The sequence below is a fragment of the Phoenix dactylifera genome, chromosome 5 (genome assembly GCF_051530095.1).
Source record: "Phoenix dactylifera cultivar Ajwa chromosome 5, Ajwa_hap1_PhDact_Kaust_v1.1, whole genome shotgun sequence".
NCBI classification, from domain to species: domain Eukaryota; kingdom Viridiplantae; phylum Streptophyta; class Magnoliopsida; order Arecales; family Arecaceae; genus Phoenix; species Phoenix dactylifera.
The window spans coordinates 15,079,548-15,097,112 of NC_143194.1; the positions used below are offsets into that span (position 1 = coordinate 15,079,548).

The 17,565-nt window shown below is 30.7% G+C and overlaps 1 protein-coding gene across 1 annotated transcript; it reads right to left on the reverse strand.

The window, feature by feature from the left end:
- Positions 1 to 317: 317 nt before the first annotated feature.
- ROT3 (Cytochrome P450 superfamily protein) lies at positions 318 to 15,688 on the reverse strand. The gene is made up of 9 exons (XM_008815073.4): positions 15,139 to 15,688; positions 6,528 to 6,852; positions 3,240 to 3,389; positions 2,778 to 3,038; positions 2,566 to 2,655; positions 2,393 to 2,471; positions 1,842 to 1,948; positions 1,572 to 1,693; positions 318 to 616 (listed from the first exon to the last, which is right to left on the reverse strand). The coding sequence occupies exons 1-9, from the start codon at positions 15,387 to 15,389 to the stop codon at positions 523 to 525; spliced, it is 1,479 nt and encodes a 492-aa protein (XP_008813295.4). The 5' UTR covers positions 15,390 to 15,688; the 3' UTR covers positions 318 to 522.
- Positions 15,689 to 17,565: the final 1,877 nt, after the last annotated feature.

Sequence of the window (17,565 nt, forward strand, 5' to 3'; positions counted from 1 at the left end):
AAGTCCTTTGTTCCATAGATTCCCCTTAACTTCGTATCTGCTTTAATAAAATAAATACCTCATTTATTCCCATGTCTCTCTTCACTTTTTTTGGAGCTTCTAACTAGTGAGCTACTTGTCCTTCTTAAACGGCCATCATGATATTCGAGTTCCTTGCCACCGTTGCATGACTGCTATAATTGAGACATGGATTCTTCCTCGAATTCAGAGATGTTACCGCTGAATAATGTAGCTTGCTAGCTAGAACTCTGATTTACAAAGAGGAAGAACCGCAATCAATATTAATCTAGTGGAAAGTTAACTTGGTATCTTGTTAGGCCTTTTGATTTGCAAATATCTACGAAGGAGTCATCATATATAATTTATTTATATGTGTCAAAAAACAAAGTGAAAGATTGTTTGCACTTTGAAAGTACAGAGGTAGCCATCTGATACGAAAGAAAGTGCACATTGGAGAAGGGCAAGTGACGCACATTTAAATGAACCGTCAAGAAAGCATTGGAAGGAAATAATGGATTCCTTTTAGTAGGTAGCAATGGGTGACAGAGTGATGGGCAGTCTCTTCTTCATCTTGACTGTTGGAAAGGTGATGATGGTGTCTTCCTCAGCTACCCAACTGCATTCAGCAGATGAAGGAAACAAGTTAGCATCATGTTAAATAAACTCTGATAATAGTTCACTATGTGAAAATTAGTAATTAACTAGGAATAATTTGGGTTCACAAAAAAATTGAGCCGTTGTTAGAAATGCTAAATACACGCGACTAGTTACTGAAAATGTATACAATTAAGTTCATATCTAATGTGCAATCAAAGAGTTATATCTCTAATCTCATGCTAAAGAAAAGTTATGTTTCTTTAGGAGTTAATTTTACTTTCTTCTTCTCTATCTTGAGTGATTCCTCTTCCCCTTTTTCTGTTCAAGTTAAAGATGAGAAAACGCATCAACTGCTTCATCCTAAGATGAGTTAAATATAATCTTTTTGTAATCAAATCAAATATTTGGCAGATGAAAATCCTACCAGGAAATGGATAAATATAATCTTTCATAAGTATGAAAACTTTTATGGCTGAATTTATATTATCTGGTCTTTAGGCAAATAAAAGGGTTGTTATGAGAAAAGAAAAAAATATAAGAACAATGTCTGGTAGTGTTGATAAGAAATCATCAGGAAAGCATGAGAGAAAATGAAGAAGCCAAAACATGACGAACAAATCTTGAATGACATTCAACTTCATTAGCATGCCTACAAAGGGATTTTTTTATAAAAAAAATAATGGTGGAAGTACTACCAATCATTTTTAAATAAATAATGCATGAACACCCATGTCTAACCACCATTTGGTGAACGGATGCAACCCCACTGGGCTAAGGTTTAGTTTGGGAAGGCGTTAATTGTTGGACTTGGATATACCTTGGTAACTGAATGATATGTATTGAGGTTTGTCTTTGATAGTTAACTTCTTTTGAAAATAGCTAATGTAGTAAAGTGAAATTTGCAGAGCTTTTAGGGACAGATCGACAGGTTACTTGTCAAATAAATTATGAGGGAAGGAGCCAAGAGAAGATACCTGAAAGTGGTGACAAAGTGATGAAGAAAAATGCTGACTTCCAACCTTGAAAGCTCCATACCTGGACAGAGCCTCTGCCCACCTCCAAAGGGAGTAAAGGTGCTTTGGCTACTTCCTTCTCTCTGCTATATATTCATCAGATAAGTTCATTAAAACTAAACTCTCTCTCTCTCTCTCTCTATCTATCTATCTCTCTCCCCCTCCCTTTCCCACTCCCTCCCTCCCTCCCCATGCACACATTCACATGTAAATATACACAAAAACACATACCTGCCATCTCCAAGGATCAAATTCAAGTGGTTTCTCATAATTTTCTTCATCCAAGTGAATGGAGGTGAGGGATGCTAGCACACACCATCCTTTAGGAATTAAATACGCTGCAAAATGAGTAAAAAATATATAAAACACAAGAACTTTGAGAGTATGCATATAACCTGACAGCTGAGTCCAATCTTATAGACCCCCAACCATCAAAAACAACCTACCACATATGCCAGACAATTAACAGTAGCAGATGTTAACTAAACTTATTTTGAGGATCCTTGTAGCAACGTCTTAACATACCAGATGTCTGATGTCAACTCAATGCACATGAGATTTACTTACGAGGTAAACTGCTTCATGCATAGCAGCATGTGGGATCACATGCGATGGAACTGACAAATGACTTCTTCTCCTACACGATAATCTCAAAAACCATACTCTTTTTTTTATGAAAATACAATAACCAATTATTCATTCATGAAGATTTTGAAGGGGTACATCCTCAAAAGGAACAAGGGAATTTGATTCAAGCTCGAGTTGAAAAATTAGTAACATACACTTGATTTTGACATCTTCAAGAGTTTTCCTCCAAATCGCATTGATGATATTTCCCATCCTGAGAGATTCGCTAATAACCTGAAGTTCATAATGAGCTCTATCAGAATACAGAATTTTATTCTGAAATAAATAGGGCTTCTTTTAAAAATATAATTTAAGGCAAGCTGCTCACATGTTGAGTAAAGGGCAATGACATATAATCAGTCCAAGCATAACATTTGCCTGAAGTCATTTTCTCTCTCTTTAGTTTTATGTTCTCTTCCTGAGCCAAGCAACATGAAGTTAGTACGCAGACTAAACCAAACATTTCCAATCAATAGGACCTACTCAAACTAAAAACTGGTTCTGATGTATTGTAATGCAATGATCTAGGCAGTGCTTTACCAGTAACAGCTTCAAAGCAGAAGGGGAGTCACTAAGGTACTTAATGGCAAGAGTCATTAGTGTGGGCACAGTATCTTCTCCTGGTATCATCATCTCTATAATGTTCCCACATATAGAGTCTATGGTCAGCCTTTGTAGGTCAGTTGTGTCATTCATTTCTTTTAAAAGTACATCAGCCACATCTGTGATTGCTCGATGTTCGCTGCTCCGCATCTTACTTTCTATGATCTTCTTTATCAGCTTCAACATTCTCTCCTTGGCCTAAAAGATATGCACATATTAGTTAGTGGCTTCAGTCCATTTCTTGGTGCAATATTGACATGTTAACTGGTAATAAATCATAGCAGCCTCTAGTGAAAAAAGATTATGGTGTTAAGTTACTGTTAGTGTCATTGAACATTAAACTAAAGCATGGATAACATATTTGAGTTTACAATCAAGAATGATACTGGGAGACTTTACCTTTAATGACTTGTATAGCCTTGTTCCTGGGAGTTTAATAGGTAAACATATAAGGCCTTTAATAAATTCTCTGAACTCCCTCTTCAGTAACCACATCTCTTCGCCTGGTCCGATTCCTAATAAGATTCTAACTAACACTTCAAATGTGACCTGTTAAACAATCAAATTAAATCAAGTATGTTGCAAGTGATGAATACATTATTTAAGTATCAAACTGTAAAACTTATGCAATAATGTGTACCGACTTGTATAGGAGCAAGAAAATATATTTTAATTCAAATGAAATAAACTGAATATGCCAAACATTAGCTCTTAATTTTCCAAATACATACATAAGACGGTAACATCTAGTGTTAGTTGAAATAACAGTGTCCTAATTCAAAATAGAGCTACTAATAGTACAATAACAAAACCAATTAAGCCCAATGAGAGCCACAATATTAGAAGAACCTCATATAGGATCTATACAAGCTGCATGCATGTGTAAGTCTTAAAAATGAGGTTCTGAAGATATTGAAGTTTACTTTCAAATCTTACTAAGACACTTGTACATCTTGCTGGAATAAATTATTTCTTTAATAGGGCACCCGTGAGACCAAAATTCAAGATTTGATTCTAGGTTTCAATTTTTCCATTATATCAATTATATTTTATCTTATTTGTTGAATTTATGAGAATTAAAGTCTTTACTAGTGAAGTTAGGGCCAGAAAAATCAATAGGAGAGAAGGTCTAAGGCATAAAGAGACATTGCTCACACTCATCTTTAATTGTGATTTTCTCACATTAGTGATTGAACGTTTTTCTTTTTATTTTCATGCTGTAGGTGGAGGACTTTAAATTTGGATATTGTGAATAAAATTTTGATTTTGTGATATGCAAATGATACATTAATTTGTGATAAAGGGAACGAGCACATCGATACTTGGAAATAGTTTTCCTTGTTTTTTATGAGCATTCAAGCTTGCATATTAATTCTGAAAAGGGTTATTATTTGTTTATCCAAGGATGATCAATTTTGATGCAATTTGGCTCAAATTCTTAATTATGAAGTGGACATACTTCAATAGAATACTTGAGCTACCTTTGACCACTGCATTGCTCTATAGATAATATTGGCTACCGTTGATTTAGCATATGAAAAAGAAATTAAATGGTTGGAAAAGTAAACCACACTCTCTAAGTTTATAATTCCTCATTAACTCGATTTTATCAGTATTCCCTTTTACAGTCTTTTTATAAACTCGTAAATGAGCTATTTGCTGAGTACATTAAACTAGAACAAGATTTTCATCGAATGGTAGTGTTAAATGTTGATAAAAATGAAATAATTTGACTAGTATGTATAAAGATTGTAAATCAAAAAAATATAGAGGTATGAATGCCATCAACATAAAAGACTCCATAAAACCCTCTTCAGCCAATATAACTAAATGAATATACTTTCTTTCCTTCTGATTTTAGCTACTAGAATAATCATATTTTAGATGTTGAAGAATCTGATTTTCAACTCGCAATCTTCTTTGTTTCTGGAAAGAAGTTATTAAAATCTTCATATGCACTAATTTATGAAACCATCGTCAAGATTAGAGATAGTTGGTTCATCAAATTCTTGACAAATATATTTTCAAGAGATTGCTTCTGAACTTCTTACTCTCTACATTCCCCTTCATCACCCTCCACTCACTCGAGTTGAAGAAAATAGATTTTTATTTACAAAGATTCAAGCTAAAAGAGTTATACATATTGAAATAGTATTAAATTAAAGGTATATATTTTTTACATGATTTTATGCCTTATATAAGCTATACAACTAATGCACTATACAACTTACTAACCATTCTCTCATGTATTGTTGATATCATATTATGCTAATACTTACCTTGCTCATCAACAAAATCTATTACACTATATTGATAATGTAGCACATAAATAATTTAAAAATATTTTTAATGAGGTATAAGTTAGTGGATAAACTTTATTTTTATATTGAGTTAAGCTTTGTTGAAAGTTCAAAATATTATCCTCATGTCCTGATCATAAAACATATGAACACCCCTTTAATACCAAAAAAAAAAATTAGTGTATATAATCTATAATTTTGATATCCTGACGAGTGGTAGATTATCATATATTTCCAAAAAGAATTCTTATGTATATATCTTGTTAGATTTTATAATCATGTATTTCAAGTCATCATATGAGGAAATTTATATTTGAAGCAAAAAGAATCACATTTATTAAATGAATAATAGACCAAATGAAAGTATTGTGTATGAGAGATAACTTTACACTCAACTATAAAGGTTAAAAATGAAAATCTAAATCATGAGATGGATATATAGGCCTAGTATGTGGCCAACGCATCCAGTCACCCACAATCAACAATTATATCAGGTTATTAATATTGTTAGATACATATATATAACTTGGATAAAATCAAAAACCAAGTTATGTATCAATCTTACATACTCAAACCAATCTATATTAAGAAAAGATTAAAGAAAATTCTCTCAAAATATTTTTTGAAAAGAAAGACCTGCACGGATATAAAGGTTGGTGCTCTAGAGAGCCAACTTTTAGATTAATTTTACTGAAATATATATCATTTTAGTTGTCCAATTATGACTTATGAATAGTCTCTTCTCTCTTAATGTAGATTATTGATGTTTTTGGTCCTTGGACAAAAAAATCAAAACAAAAAAGAATAGGCAACATGCTTATAAGATAATAATTGTTAAAGCATTAGAAAGAAAACTTTGCAGTTATAGCAAATGGTCATATTAAGAAATAAGTTTTTTGAGCATCACTTTAATGATTAACTAGAGCATTGAGTGTAAGTTAAATTATGAATTTAGTGATATTAGGCTCCTTATAAATCCAAGATTTTTAGATGCTAAAGTTTTATAACTCAAGAAAAAGCCCTGCACTTAGATCTTACAAGATACATAAGTGAAATAATAAGCACTAGGTTCAATGAATCCATGATTTAGATACTCAGTATCCATAAATCTATCAAAAAGATAATGCTAATTAGAGAATGACAATTGTGGATAATATTTCTAATAAAAGTACTATTAATATTAGAGTTGCTAAAACTATAATAATAAGCTTTAGTTTATTAGCACTATATTTTTTATTAAACAATTCTCAAATATATGTTTCAATTTTGGTTTTCATTCAGCTATTTAGTAGTGATATCATTATATTTTAATATCTATATTTTATGCAAGATTGAGTCATATGAGATGACTCATCTTTATTTTAAGGAAGACAAAACTCTCACCCACCTCTTTGGTTTCATCTTGGATATATATGCACTGCTTGTACTTCCAATTCACAAGAGATTGCATCACAGATTTCTCAATGTCTTTTGTGATGTGCTCCTTTAATGAAGGTGATTTCAGAAAACCACCAACAAGTCCATGCAATCTCTTGTGAAGGTCTCCATTCGTTTTTAGTATAGAAGACTTGCCTAGCAACTCCATGATGGACTTGGGGTAAAATGGGATGAAAGTTCTACCATCATTTTGCAACACCACCTTATTCACCTCAGCATCTGTGGAGATAATGATTGGTATCCCCAATATATGAGACTTGAATACCTTCCCATACCTGAAATATAGCAACAATATACATTAAGTTCTCTATATGTAATTTTTCTTGCAAAAAAATTATCTGCATCACATGACATGAAAACTACCACTTAATTTTCTTCTAAAAAGTAGTCACTTATTTTTATTCCCTGTACTTTATTTTATATTGAATACATAAAGGAATCTGGGGGCATAAGGACAATAATTTTTGGATTTATAAGACTTCATCAAATTAATTTAATCTAATACACTAATTTTAAGGGGACTAGAAAGCGTTTAGCTAATGCAAGCCACCTGAATTTTTTTTATGTACCAAAATTTTTAAAAGAGGTTTGCACGGACCATCTAATTTGTAAAGAATAATATTTGGTCACACTTTCATGAACTAAACTTACCTTAAAACACTATTAGAACACCAGAAATAAAACCTAGTATTAAAATGGATGAAAATTGTTGGTAAGGATACAATATATACCTTGATTAAGGTTGATATATGAACCATTAGGAATGCTTGATATAAGATTCCAAAGTCTGGTTTCAAATTCTTGAATGTCTATTATGATTATGAATATTTTAGTTTTTTAGTTATGAAAGTTTATAGCAAACTTGAACCAATGTTGTTTAAAACTAAAAAAAAACTTGTCAACATGCATATATATATATATATATATATATATATATATATATATATATATATATATATATATATATATATATATATATATATATATATATCCATCCATCCATACATGCATACACATAAACATTTCTCTTTAGATAATTATTTTTAACAATATTGAGTATTATATATGGTTTACGTACAACTATTTTTATAACTTTATTGTTCAAGTGCTTTTCTACAACTATCTATTATGCATGTATGAGTAGTCGTCAAAAGAATTGATACATTCAGTACCTATAACAAATAAATATTTTTATAAAAAATAAAAATTAATAAAATAAAAAATATTAAAAGATTATTATTCAGAAACACCACCATATGTAGAAATACTACCACTATCTGATAATAATCGCCAAAAATATACAACCAATACTCCAATTTATATCCTTGAAAATCTTTATCATTTTGCCAACACTTCTATATAGGTTTTCTGTTTTTATAGTTTATGCGAAAGTGGAACAAGGAAGAGGAGGAGATTAAAAAAGAAATGTGAGAGAAAAACTTAAAAGATTTGGAGAATATCTTTGAAAGATTTAAAGGATATTTCATGCTTATCGCATTATTAATGTCAGAGTGATGTTTGCATGTAATGCATCCATCTGTAGTACTTCTAAAAGCAAATAGTAGGAGATTTGATCATACCTCTGGTCGTACCCCAGAAAACCACTATGAATCTACATACTTTAGTTATTCCAATAACAGTCCTCCTTTTTTTCTTAATTACCTATAATTAAATTGATTTAGCACCCTAACTCGTACACCCCCCTACTTTTTTTCTTAATTACCTATAATTAAATTGATTTAGCACCCTAACTCGTACACCCCCTCTCTAATTACCCATCTGCCCTTAGAATCTCTCTCCCTCTCTCGTTCACCCTTACTCCCTCCCTCCCATTGTTCATGGTCTTTTTCATTGATCTATTTTGATTCTAACTCACTTGCCCATTTCTTCCCCAGTATTTTCAGCAATATTTCACCTAATTAGTTTTCCTTTTTCTCTTTCTCTTCACCTCCTTGGAATTTGCAGCTCATTATTTAAATTTTAAAAAATTTGAATCAAACCTACTTTGAACCTATAAATCATGTCTTTATTAATTGTATATCTTTCTTACCCTTTTATGTAACGCATAAATGCACTAATTACCCCTAAAAATCACTACAAATTGGCCTGCTTTGGATAATAAAACCTTAATCCTCTTTCTTTCCTTAATTAACTACAAGTAAATTGATTTAATATACCAACTCATACACCCCCTCTAATTATATGTCCCCCTCTAAAATTTCTCTCCCTCTCTCTCTTATTCACATCTACCCCCTCTCTCTCATGCTTCCCTTCTCTCTTTTATTCATCTATTTTGATCCTGCACACCTACCATTTCTCTCTCCTAACTCAATTCAAATATGCATGCTTTTTAGTTATCAAAAGTTTATAGTGAACTTGAACCAATGTTGTTTAAAACTAAAAAAAACCTTGTCAACGTGCGCCGACTTAATTGCATAAGCTAGCAAAATATATCAATACATGTTGGTTAACAGCTAGCTTTAACCAAATTAATACAGTTTTTGGATTAGAATTTCTTCAAACTAGCTCAATTCAACCACATCTTTATATAAACTTGAGTTCAGTTGGGTTGATGTTAGCTTGGGGTAGGCTAATCTCTTAGGTTGTTGGTCAACTATCACCTAAATCAGCAAAACAAAGTCACAAACTTAATCATCAATCGCTATTAGTTAATTATGATTCACCATAATATAAATATTGAACACCTGCACTCCCTCCCTCTAATTTGATTCCTTAATTTTTTACAAGTGGAGTTTCTTAAAGACTAGAAAGAGGAGTAGTTGAAATGAGTCTTTTTTTTGAATCCCATCTCCTCAACCTTAAACATTAAGGCATTGATGATAGAAACTATCTATCTAGTATATATCATTAAACGAAACAAACATTGAAAGTTATACAAATTTGTCTCTCAAAAGTGCTAAAGATATAATTATAACATTTAGAAAATATATTATAACAATTGATATTAAATGTATCTATAATTTTTTTTATAATTTATATATTCATTTATTAAGTTAGGTTGCATCATGCTAGCTAGGTTCACTTGGGTTAGGCTCAAGTTTAGTTAGGTTGCATTGAACTTAACTCTCACCAAACTTGACCAGGAGTTGCATTAGAATTTTATAAGACAAATTTGATAAATATTCATAATATATATATGTAATAGGAGTCAATGAGTTGGTGGAGTCCAATTTAAGTGGCACTAGCATTAAAGATACTAAAAGTGAATACAATTTTTCTATAAGAATACGATTTGTATTTGAATGGCCCCTATGCATATTTCTATTTAAGTAGTTAACATTTGCCTTTTACTATTTTATCACAAGTCACTCATTACTGAAATATACTCTTGCTCCTTTGATTAATGCAAGTGCGATACAAGAACAAAACCATTATTGTCTCAATTACCTAGCGTCGATAATATAGTTATTATTTAATTAAAAAATTTGTATGCTTAAATCTAAAGTTAAGATTTGACCCACATTGGTTTGGACGAGGGTTATTCTTGATAATAGGTAAGGTTGAAACTTGTGATTCAAAGTTGGACAAAGGTCAAATTCAAAAATAGTACATTTGGGGATCTCAATACATTAGCTAGAATTTTTGTGTATCAAATACTTCTACCTTCCTCTCCCACCGTACCTATAAGTCAATTTTACAATTTTTATAGTTCTTAACAGATATAGACTACATATTTTTAATTATTATGTTGTAAATAGTATAAAACAAAATAGTTTGCATACTTCTTCTGTTGTCACTATAGTAAAAGGCTTATGGACTTGTACGAGATCAAGTCTTTCAGTTTCATAGTTCTATAAAACTTAATGCACATGTACAATGAGTCCAGTGCAAATTAAACCAATTATAATCAAGTCAACGTAAAAAACATAAAAATCAATATATGGTAGAAAATTATCATATACAGAAAAAAATAACGCAAAATTTAATTTCTGGAGATTATATTTTAAGCAACATAAGATGGTGTAAATAGATTAGCTTCTTTTTATATATTTTCTCCCCATTTTCTGCATTTGCGATCTATGTTAACTTCGATAGTTCCCATGGTTTAAATTCTATTATTTCATAAATAGAAATTTGTTACCTACCAATGAATGTGGTTTGCTAAGGTTAGGATCAAAAGATATATCTTTAATACATGTAATATTAAAAGATTATTTTAATAATATATAATATTTCTTTAAATTCATGTATGTTACTAAATTTAAATGAAAATATAATTCTCTTAATACTAAAACTATTGACTATATATCAATCCATAATGTATATGATAAAGTTTTAAATTGTACATTATTTAGTTTTATATACATGATTTACATAATTCATTTTCAAACTAGCAAGATGTTTTAACTTTTATCGATTCTCCTCCTACTTCTCCAATGGCCTATAATAGTCATTCCACTCTTACATTTACTAAATTATCTCTAGGCAGCATTCACAAGGACTTTTAGATCTAATGGAACATTTACAAGGACTTTACAAACATTTACCAATGTAGTTCTAATAGGATCCAAAGCCTTCAACACTTACCATGTATTTTAAATGGAAAGTCTCGCTTCTTTTATTTCTAGTGAATCATAATGAAAATAAGTACAATTTATAACAATTTGCAAAATCCATGATTAGAAAGTGAATCGAGTAACCCTAATTGATAGCACCATTAATTTAAAATCAATACCTTTAGTTCAAACTTTTGATATGAATATTATGGATAAGCTCTAAGTCATCTAACATATATCTTCGATTTGACAACAAATAATTCTACAAAAAAAAAATTGTAGTATCACTTGTAGATGGCACTCTATTTTGTTTCAAGTGGTTCGATGGATGATTTGTCCATTTTTTTGGTAATGATGATGCCCAATTGTAAATTTATTACAAAATAAGAAAAGAATTTTATTATGGAAACTAAACTAATATTGATACCTCTAGTTTAGAAGTTTAAATTGAAAATAGTTTCAATTGTTATGGATTCTTAGCTTCTTGCACCATAGCCTTCATTGTGTTATATAGCCTTTTTGCTCAACTACCACTAAAACTATTATAGATCTATACATCAGTATCCTAGTAAATGAGCACAACGTCTATCACCTTTTTGGTTGAAACATAATAACTATAATATAATTGCCTAATGAAACATTACATCAGTCATATAGCTTGCACCATCCCATTAAATAATAGATTCATATTAGTTAATTAACAACTACCTTTTATCCAATAAATGATGCTATTGGTGAAATCTATTCAAAATTGGTTATGATGAAGCTTGGAAATTGGTAGCCTCCTCCTAGGTTTCATGTAGTCTTGGTCTATCTAATATTTAGAAGGTACACTTCAATTTTTTCTTAGTTCTTATATTATATATTTAGTATACATGCAACATATAGTATTCATTGTAAAACTAATAAAAATTGATATTTTATTTTAAAAAATTTAGCTTAGGATATTTTTTAATTAGAATATATATATGTATATATATATATGTATGTATATATTAGACATATATATGAAGGCATTATATATATATATTAGACAATGATCCGATCGAGTGCATCTCCACTCGAAACCAATCAGGTTGGATGATGGGGATCCAACATCGAGCTATTGGATGTGATCTATTACCTTTAAACTGTTTACACACTGAAAATATGTGATTTGGAGACTCCTAATTACGTACATGATACATACACACAAATATATATATATATATATAGTCCAAATTTTTTTTAAGATATTTTTTTATACACATATAGATAACATCTTATGTTTTAATATATGTTTACATGCATGGATAGCCTCCTAGTCCTTTTATGGAATATCATATGAATTATGAACATATCCATATTTTTAACTTTTGTCATTTCTTTTAGGATTATAGCTTTTCTTTCATCATAAAATTTTTAACTTTAATTACACCTAAGGACATTATATTTGGATCTTCTATTGTATATTGTATAATCAATTGTGGTGAAGTGTATAAAACATTGCTAGCTATCAACATGTAGAGCTACAAGCTAGTTTCTAGAGGAGGTTCTTTTAACTTAATAGTTAGCTCAGTTATTTATACTATAGGAAAATAGGATTTTTTGATTATGATAAGAAAATAAGATTTTAGATACAAGTTTTATAGTAGAAAAATAATATTTGTCTCTAAAAATAGTTTAAATATATAGCTGCAAAAATAGATACATCTAAAAGGTAATGTATACCTATAGTAGCGAAAAAAAAATTGCCCTTTAGAAGTTTCTACAACTTTGCTGATATAATTTTTTGAAGTATCTAAATATAATTGTTATTTCTAAAGTTTTAGTGATAGTGGCTATAATTGCAATTCTCTCCCTTTTTTTTGTCACTAGTCCATTGCTACAGAAATTTAGGGATAGCTTTATGACTTTTTTAGGGGCTTTTTTTTGCCACAAAATTTTATTTTGTTGTAGTGTTAATTATTTTGACCCATATTAACTCTTGATGTTTAAAATGTATTTCTTTTTGGCAAAGGAAAAAATCTTTATAGTGAATGCAATATTGCATTGAGTGACTTATTGTAACTAGACCAAACGAAACAATTAAAGAGTTGTTAAAAATAGATGCATCATCAGCATAATAAAAATGAATATGCTTATATATTCGAGTGATATATGGCCTCATCTTATTGGCATAATGTTGTTTCAAATGCGTATTATATATTGCACATTTTATAAATTGTATACAAAAATCAATGTTTGTTCTCGAGAGAAAACATTGGCTTTTTAGTTCATATCTCAATTTTGATATAAAACAAGAAGTAGCTATTGCATCCTTTTGATCAAGAAGTTGGATGCATGTTAGTGAAGAAGTTAAAAAAGAGTATTTGATAAGCTAATTTTTTTTTTGGTAGGGAAGTACTGCATCTTTAGTAAGTAGAAAAATCAATTAATTCCATTTAGATTTAAAAATTTTGGATCATCAAATATTTAAAGGAGTTTTGCTTCAATGCCTAGTATTTTTGTAGAAAGATTAGTTGTAACGGTGAGATTGTTGAATATAGTCAATACCACATGTGGTACTGTAGGTACTGTAAAAAATAATATAAAAATAAGATAAGAAATAAAGGTTTATTTCTTCTCTCCATGCTTTCTCTATCCATACCCGACATGCGCGGTTGACTAGCACAAAAAGTGAATAGCATGAATATGAAATCCTAGTTTATATGATAGTAATTTGACAAATCTATAAAAGAGTCCAATAGCATAGTAGATTGAGAGGGTCATACGTTTTGCAATCTAACTGCTCTTACACTCTTACAATACAACCATGGATTGAGATCAATGATCTCATGGAGGCCAAGATGGAATAGATGCTTATTTACCATGTGGGTTACCTAGATAAGGCCACTTTTGGGAGAGCTCGATGATAGTGAACTTCGCAACCAAAGGCCAACAATGGAGGAAAAGTGCAACAAAGGTGATGATGATGGACAAAAGGTATATATGTTCCATTAACCACTTCAATATCATAACTAAAATAAAATTTTAGCACTGTTTGATTCCAAGATTGTTGATGTGGCAACACCATCTAAGATAGACTATTTGGTAGGATGAGAATTCACAAGAAACTAAGTGTATATTGGACTCCACTTATTGCGATATTTTAATCATTTAAAATTCTTATTGATTGAATTAGAAAACAGATATAATCTCTTTTGCCTCTTAAAAGGTCAAAAAAGAAATGCATAAAATTATTCAAAAAAATTAATGTCAAATTCTTTTGGGGGCAATCAAATTTTATGTGATTTCATGATCATGATGTTCTAAGACACTCATAAAGACAAAGTTCTCTACTAATTATAATAGAAAAATAATCAATTCATAAAATATTAAATAAAAAACATAAAAAATGTCCTAAATTATTATTAACTTACTTAGTATATATTGTAATTTTAGTTAATTGAGATTATTTGCTAATTTATAATGCTTTTGTTAATTTTGTTTTTGCTGCATCTACATTTTTATCCTTTTGGTATGCGCGCGCGCGCGCACACACATATAGATACATACATACACACATATTTCTCTTTAGATAACGATTTTTAATAATATATAGTATTATATATGGTTTATATATCATGTATCTTTGAATAGATTCTATGTTGATTATATTTACAACTAAATTTAGGCTATCTTCTATAGAAAACTGTACAAAGTTGCCAAGTACTTTTCTGAAACTATCTATTATGCATGTATGAGTAGTCTCTAAACAAATCGATACATTCAATACATATAAACAAAAAAATATTTTTATAAAAAATAAAAATTAATAAAATGAAAAATATTAATAAGATTATTATTCAAAAGCATATTACTTTGTCCAAGTGAATCTAGGTATGACAATGAAGTATTTTCATTAAAAGGAGAGTGAATTTAAGTGATGAAAATATGGTGGATGAAAAAGCATCATCACTCATATATTGATTCAATAATGATAAAAACAAGGTTTGAGAACAAATGGTGAGATCAAGAATTTTTAAAATATATTTGTATAAATATAAAAAAAAGGAAACTTACATCAACTGCCGTTTTTTCAAGAAGCTTAAAAGCCTAGAAGCATAACCACATGCAATAAATTCAAGTGTCTCTCCAATAACAGGCCATCCCATGCTTCCTTTTGGAATTGTACAGTTATTTGTCGCAGTGGGAGCTATCATCTCTATCCTCTTCTTTCTCCACCATATGTAGAAACACCACCACCATCCGATAATAACTGTTAAAAATATAGAGCCAATACTCCAATTCATTTCCTTGAAAAGCTTTATCATTTTGTCAGCACTTCTACATAGATTTTTTGTTTTTATAGTGTATGCTAGAGGGAAGAAGGGAGAAAAGAGGAGAGAGGAACAAGGAGGAGTAAATTAAAAAAAGAAAATGAGAGGAAAACTTTAAAGAGTCAAAGAATATTTTTGAAAGATTTAAAGAATATTTCATCCTTATCGCAATATTAATGTTAGGGCGATGTTTACATGCAATGTATCCATCTATAGCACCCCTAAAAGCAAATACTAGGAGATTTGGTCATGCCCGTCGTTGTACCATATACCCATCTATGGCGCACCTAAAAGCAAATACCAGAGGAATTGATCAAGCCACTAGTTGTACCCTACTTGGTTATTCCAATATCAGTCCTCTTTCTTTCCTTAATTACCTGGAATTAAATTAATTTAACGCCCATAACTTTAAAGAGCCAGAGAATATTTTTGAAAGATTTAAAGAATATTTCATCCTTATCGCAATATTAATGTTAGGGCGACGTTTACATGCAATGTATCCATCTATAGCACTCCTAAAAGCAAATACTAGGAGATTTGGTTATGCCTGTCGTTGTACCATATACCCATCTATGGCACACCTAAAAACAAATACCAAAGGAATTGGTCAAGCCCCTAGTTGTACCCTACTTGGTTATTCCAATATCAGTCCTCTTTTTTTTCTTAATTATCTGAAATTAAATTAATTTAACGCCCTAACTTTAAAGAGTCAGAGAATATTTTTGAAAGATTTAAAGAATATTTCATCCTTATCACAATATTAATGTTAGGGCGACGTTTACATGCAATGCATCCATCTATAGCACTCCTAAAAGCAAATACTAGGAGATTTGGTCATGCCCGTCGTTGTACCATATACCCATCTATGGCACACCTAAAAGCAAATACCAAAAGAATTGGTCAAGCCCCTAGTCGTACCCTACTTGGTTATTCCAATATGAATCCTCTTTCTTTCTTTAAATACCTAGAATTAAATTAATTTAACGCCCTAACTCGTACACCTCCTCTCTAATTACCCATCTGCCCTTGAAATCTCTCTTTCTCTCCCATTCATCCCTACTCCCTCTCTCTCATTGTTCGTGGCTCTCTTTCATTGATCTATTTTGATTCCATCTCACCTACCCATTTCTCCCCCCAGCATTTTTAGCAATATTTCTCTCTCTTAATTACTTTTCCTTTTTTATCTTTCTCTTTCCCTCATATTTATTCATTTGTTATATCCCTATCACGCCCTAGATCTCGAGTATGACATGGCCATGCTACCGAGGGGTACAGCCCACGATAACATGAAGCCAACATTACATTTAGCTTTCAAATCCATCTCAAATATAATAAAATAAATAAAAATTTAATTTTAATATTTATTAAATAAAAACTAATATTGGTTTAGAGCTTCTAAATTCAAACTTAAATACCAAATTTGTAATCGTCAATATTCAAAAAATTACTAACTTTAAATTCATAATCAACTGAAGAACTAAAATCCTACTCTGCTATTGTTAGTGCGTAAGTATGAATTGTTTAAAATGGAAACACGTGAATCCATCACTGCTATGTTTACTAGATTTATTGACATTGTTAATGGTTTGAAAGTTTAGGTAAATCATATGCTAATACTGATCTTGTCAGAAAAATTCTTAGATCCCTTCCAAGGTTATAGAAAGCCAAGATGACAGCAATTCAAGAGGCCAAAAACCTCAATACACTTCCACTAGAAGAGCTTCTTAGTCCCTAATAATATACGAGCTGACCATGAAGCAACACAGTGAGGATGAGACTCAAAGAAAGAAGGTTATAGCCTTAAAGGCCACTGCTCAAAAAGAATATGAGGACAATACTGAAGAAGAAGAAGAAAGAGATGATGATGTGGCCCTTCTTGTAAGGAAATTTAAGAAGTTCACAAGGAAGAAGAAGCCACACTACAAGAAGAGGCCCACTCTCAAACAAACTGAAAAAGAAAGAGAGGCAGTAACTTGTTTTGAGTGTAAAAAGCCCGATCATTTCAAGACCGACTGCCCTCAATTAAAGAAATTCGCAAAGAAGAAGAAGAGGGTGTTTGTCGCGAGAGCGATAGGGAGGAGTCTTCATAGAGGAAGGACCTCAAGAAAGAGACAACATTTGCCTTATGGCAGATGATAATGAGGTATCCTTTGAATTTCCATTAAGTTTT

Excerpts from the sequence above, each read along its gene's own strand:
- ROT3 (XM_008815073.4), bottom strand. The coding sequence starts at position 15,389 with ATGATAAAGCTTTTCAAGGAAATGAATTGGAGTATTGGCTCTATATTT. Across the intron at positions 3,390-6,527 it reads TCCAAGATGAAACCAAAGAG|GTCACATTTGAAGTGTTAGT; the intron begins GTGGGTGAGAGT and ends ATTGTTTAACAG. Across the intron at positions 2,656-2,777 it reads CTGCTTTGAAGCTGTTACTG|GAAGAGAACATAAAACTAAA; the intron begins GTAAAGCACTGC and ends TGCTTGGCTCAG.